Source organism: Microtus ochrogaster, chromosome X, assembly GCF_000317375.1.
Source record: "Microtus ochrogaster isolate Prairie Vole_2 chromosome X, MicOch1.0, whole genome shotgun sequence".
Classification (NCBI taxonomy): Eukaryota; Metazoa; Chordata; class Mammalia; order Rodentia; family Cricetidae; genus Microtus; species Microtus ochrogaster.
Window position 1 is genome coordinate 56,973,199 of NC_022026.1, and position 5,071 is coordinate 56,978,269.

General features: G+C 42.1%; 1 protein-coding gene across 2 annotated transcripts in view; it reads left to right on the top strand.

Moving 5' to 3' along the window:
* Positions 1-5,071, top strand: part of Fam120c (family with sequence similarity 120C) — a 149,572-nt gene that overhangs the window by 89,316 nt on the left and 55,185 nt on the right. For both annotated transcript variants that reach the window (XM_013350639.2, XM_005358882.2), the window contains exons 7-9: positions 567-844; positions 1,832-2,105; positions 3,297-3,468. In XM_013350639.2, the coding sequence (XP_013206093.1) occupies positions 567-844; positions 1,832-2,105; positions 3,297-3,468 (724 nt within the window). The remainder of the gene's footprint in view (positions 1-566; positions 845-1,831; positions 2,106-3,296; positions 3,469-5,071) is intronic.

Consider the following 5,071-nt stretch of genomic DNA (forward strand, 5'->3'; position numbering starts at 1 on the left):
ACATTAGATACATAGGTTAGATAATGTCACAAATTAGTAATCACTAAGACATTAGATACATAGGTTAGATAATGTCACAAATTTTTTTTTCATTTTTACTTAAAATTTCCACCTCCTCCCATTTACCTCCCCCTCCCTCTCCATTCCAAAGAGCAATCAGGGTTCCCTGCCCTGTGGGAAGTCCAAGGTCCTCCCCAATCCATCCAGGTCTAGGAAGGTGAGCATCCAAACAGACTAGGCTTCCACAAAGTCAGTTCATGAAGTAGGATCAAAACCCGGTGCCATTGTCCTTGGCTTCTCAGTCAGCCCTCCTTGTCCAACATGTTCAGAGAGTCCGGTTTGATCACATGCTCCATCAGTCCCAGAGTTCTAGTTTGGTTGATTTTCCTGACTGATAAATTCTATTCAGATACCACTATCAAAATTATTTCTAAATATTTTCAGTAGGTATTCGTACTTCAGCAGTTCCTACTATTGCTATCATCTACTCTGCTGCAGCTTCTGAGGGAACCATCCTGCGTCCTGGTAAAATGTTAAATATCTTTTCCATCTGTTTTATCCTTTAGTTTTCTCGCCAGGTGCCCCAGAAAGTGAAATATCCTCCGCCATTTCCAGTGGGACCCAACTCGCCTCTTCTCTTCCCTCATGGTGTGGGGGAACCCCACGCTTTTCCTGAGGATCCCATGCTACAGGACAGTTCCTTTAACAACTGGGCTGTTTCTTATGACTCTTCAGCACCCCAGTTTCCTAACTGCCTGCCTTCCAAAACTTCACCTCCTTTGGGACCAGATTCTTCCCACTCCTCTTCCTCTGATGCTGATGAGGCAAATGGAGCCGGTTCTGAGTAAGTATCTGTGTAAACAACCAGAAGAAAAGATTTCAGAAAAAAATCAGAGAACTGGATGTTCTTGGCTTCCTTTCATTAGTCTGCCCTTTGGCCTTCTGCAGGTGGTAAGTTTTAAATATCTAGGTCATATAGAAAAGGCAGTTGCTTAGGAAATCCTAACGTGAATGTGCTACATAGCATGTCTGTTGTTTTTCAGTTTGTGAGGAACATAGATTGAAGGATAAAGAATTTATATAGTTAAAATATTGGAACAGTTCTTTAGTAATGAAGATAGGTCTCATATACTGGTTTGACTGTTTTTAGAGTATTCCTCTAAAGACATTCAGAGCTACTTTGAGATCATAATTTTATTTATTTTTTTAATTTATTTATTTATTAAGGATTTCTGCCTCCTCCCCGCTACTGCCTCCCATTTCCCTCCCCCTCCCCCATGAAGTCCCCCTCCCTCATCAGCCCTAAGAGCAATCAGGGTTCCCTGCCCTGTGGGAAGTCCAAGGACCACCCACCTCCATCCAGGTCTAGTAAGGTGAGCATCCAAACAGCCTAGGCTCCCCCAAAGCCAGTACGTGCAGTAGGATCAAAAACCCTGTGCCATTGTTCTTGACTTCTCAGTAGTCCTCATTGTCTGCTATGTTCAGCAAGTCCGGTTTTATCCCATGCTTTTTCAGACCCGGGCCAGCTGGCCTTGGTGAGTTCCCGATAGAACATCCCCATTGTGAGGTCATAATTTTAATTATTTTCTTAGACTATGGGTAGACTCTAGACAGGATCCAGAGTGACTTCCATGACTTTGGAGTCTTTGGTCTATGTCAGGTGAAGGAGACCAGGGGACAGTGATGACCGCTGAGAGGAAGATGTCAATGTCCAGTCCTAATCCAGTATCTTGAGAGTTTCTCGGAGTCCTTGGGATCAGGCTAGATGTCTTGAGTGGAAATATTTTTATCAACCTCCTTTTCTGTCTTCTGCTGTTTATGAATTTTTTAGTCACATCCCAGAAGCACTTCCGCAACAGCCTGGATGGGAAGATTCCAGTGGTGACAGAGGGTCTTGGGTACAGCCTGCTGATGCTGGAGTTTCAGAACCTAGCATAAGTGATAGCGAACCTCACATCCCATCTCTGTTATCTATGTCTACAAGGAACCACATGGACATCACCATTCCACCTTTACCTCCAGTAGCTCCAGAAGTCTTGAGAGTTGCTGAACACAGACACCGAAGGGGTCTTATGTATCCGTACATTTACCATGTCCTTACTAAGGTGAGAGAGCACACCCATATCCACCTCCCAGATACTGCTCTACAGGATCTCATAGTTACTGAGTTACAGAAGCAGCAGAGAAAGGTCGGAGAATTGGTATTTTTATGCAGGGAGAACAATCCTAAGGATCGAACCTAGCGTCTCACACCTGCGAGACAGGCACTCTAGCATTGTTATTTCCCTAGCCCTCTGGTCGTTGTATCTCAAGAGGGAAAAGGAAACTGTGTGTGTCTGTGCACTTCTTTGCGTTAAGGGCCTCAGAAAAGGTGAGATTAGTAGGAATTGTGACTAAGCAGTAAAACAAATAAAGGACTCCAAGAGAGAAGTTTAAATTGTAAGATTTGTGGATGGAAGGGTGGCAGAAGAGAGGTACGAGGAGGGAATGGGAAGAAGGAAGGAGGGAAACTGGTCAGTGTGTAAAATAAATGAAAAAAATCATTAAAAAAATAATGCCTTGTGGTGGTGGCACATGCCTTTAATCCCATCACCTGGGAGCAGAGGCAGGCGGATCTCTGTGAGTTCAAGGCCAGCCTGGTCTACAGAGCAAGCTCCAGGACAGCCAAAGCTACATAGAGAAGTATTGAAAAAAATCAATATAATAACAATAATGGAAAAGATTTTGAAATAAGTAATGTACTAAGTCAATAGACCGTGGTTCTGAAGGCACCGTCTAAGAAGAGATCTTGCTCTTTTGTCCGTTATCCCTGCCTCTATTTCTGCATACCTGTTGTTCTTCTCTGGTCTTAACACACAAATTACCCACAGAATGTCTAAACCCGCCATGGTGGCACAAGCTCTTAATACCAGCAATCTGGAGGTAAAGGCAGGTGATGCTCTGACTTCCAGGTCAAGTTGGTCTACATAGCAAGTCCCAGTCCATCAATAGTTACACAGTGAGACTCTGTCTCAAAAAACCAAACCAAGCAAACAAAATGTCTAGGGTCGATTCTCTCTGATAGTCAATATAGTCCATCAAATATGAGACTTTACAAATGGAATTTAGCTTATGAGGTGGCTGTACTCAGCTGGGATTCTTACAGCTTCCTTCTAATTGGTAAAGCTCTCTGAATACAAATAGTAAATTTACTGTCTTGACTCCAGAGACCGCAGTTCATTATTTGTTATTTTCAGCTCTGCTATAAACCTGGAAGAATTCATTTTCTTCTTTTTCCTGAACTATTTTCTTATTAGGGTGAGATTAAAATCCCCGTATGTATTGAGGATGAATGTAACATGGAGCTGCCTCCAGCTGCTCTCCTGTTCCGGTCAGCTCGCCAATATGTATATGGAGTTCTCTTTAGCCTAGCAGAGACACAGCGGAAAATGGAACGTCTGGCCATACGGCGGCGGTTACCCCTGGAAGGTAGGTATGATTCTAGCTGCGACAGATTTCTCTATGCTGGGCACAAGGTGAGGTGGGGGAGCCTATGTAAGTACACCATACTTTGGACTATAAAGCTGTCTTTAAGAAGATGCATCATTTTCCAGATCATGCATTGAAATAAGAAATGCATGGAGTGAACCCCCATTCTGAAATCATGGAACATTCAGAGTATGTATTCCTTTTAAGAGCAATGGTGGGCTTTGAGAATGTAGGACTTTATCTTACAATCTCTCTTCTTCAGCAAGGATTTTAGAATATGATCTGTGGATAGTTGAAATTTTTATGTTGTTGTTTTAAATAAGAATGAGTTAGTTAAATTAGTATATCCAAAAGAATAACTTAGGTTTTTGCTTCCACGAAGGTAAATTAAATTCCTTATTCTTCTTGCTAAGTACAACTAGAATTCTAGGACAGTGTATGTAGGGAAAAAACAAAACCACAACATACTCCGGAAAGTAGAGATTGTTGATGGCCTTAGGACCCAAGGTAGGCTAGAGTAGTAAGTTCTCTGGGTTTCCTTTTAGTCTCATACGTCACAGACTGGATGTAGAACAATTTGACAGGGAATCTAGAAGGCTCAACCCCTGCAAACTGATCCCCTCTGCCTGGAAGCCTGCAAAGGGCCAACCTAGTAACACAGAAATGTTTAGGTAAAAACAGCTTTATTCAAGCCAAGCACCACCAAAGAAATTGTGTTTCATCCTTAGCTTTACCAGCAAAGACCTTACAAATGTCTTCCATCACCAGACTGCAGTTAGGTATGCTGCTTTACTCAATAGCACTGAGGAGGTGGCGAGCAAGGCCAAATGAGGACTCAAAACATACTCAAAAACTCTCCTGTCCGCGATGACTGACCACCTACAGTAGTCAGAAAATGTATGGTAAAATACAAGATTTGAATAAAATTCAGAACCTTTTAACTTAAAACTCACATATTTGGACTTAAACTGAAAATTCCTTATCATACCAAGAATTAGGAAAGTTTCAAATTTAGATCTCAGACAGCTTAGAAAGAAAATGATGATAATTAGGGAAGAATTTCAAAGCAACTCATAAAAATGTTTTTAATATGTTTTTAATAAATAATTGCAGACATACTCAAAACAAATTGAGCATAGAAAGATAGCAAGATGGTTCAGTGGATAAATGTACTTGTGCAAAGTCCTGGAACCCTCGGTGAAAAGAAAGAACAACTCCTGGAAGTTGTCCTCTGACTTTCACACACATCCCATGGCATGCACATGCCACTCACACGCACGTGCGCGCGCGCGCGCACACACACACACACACACACACACACACACAAAAGAATATTTAAAGGATCAAACGTAGCTGGGCAGTGGTGGTGCACGCCTTTAATCCCAGCACTCAGGAGGCAGAGACAAGAGGATCTCTGTGAGTTTGAGACCAGTCTGGTCTACAAGAGCTAGTTCCAGGACAGGCTCCAAAGCTACAGAGAAACCCTGTCTCGAAAAACCAGAATAGATAGATGGATGGATGGATGGATAGATAGATAGATAGATAGATAGATAGATAGATAGATAGATAGATAGATAGATAGATAGATAGATAGATAGATGAT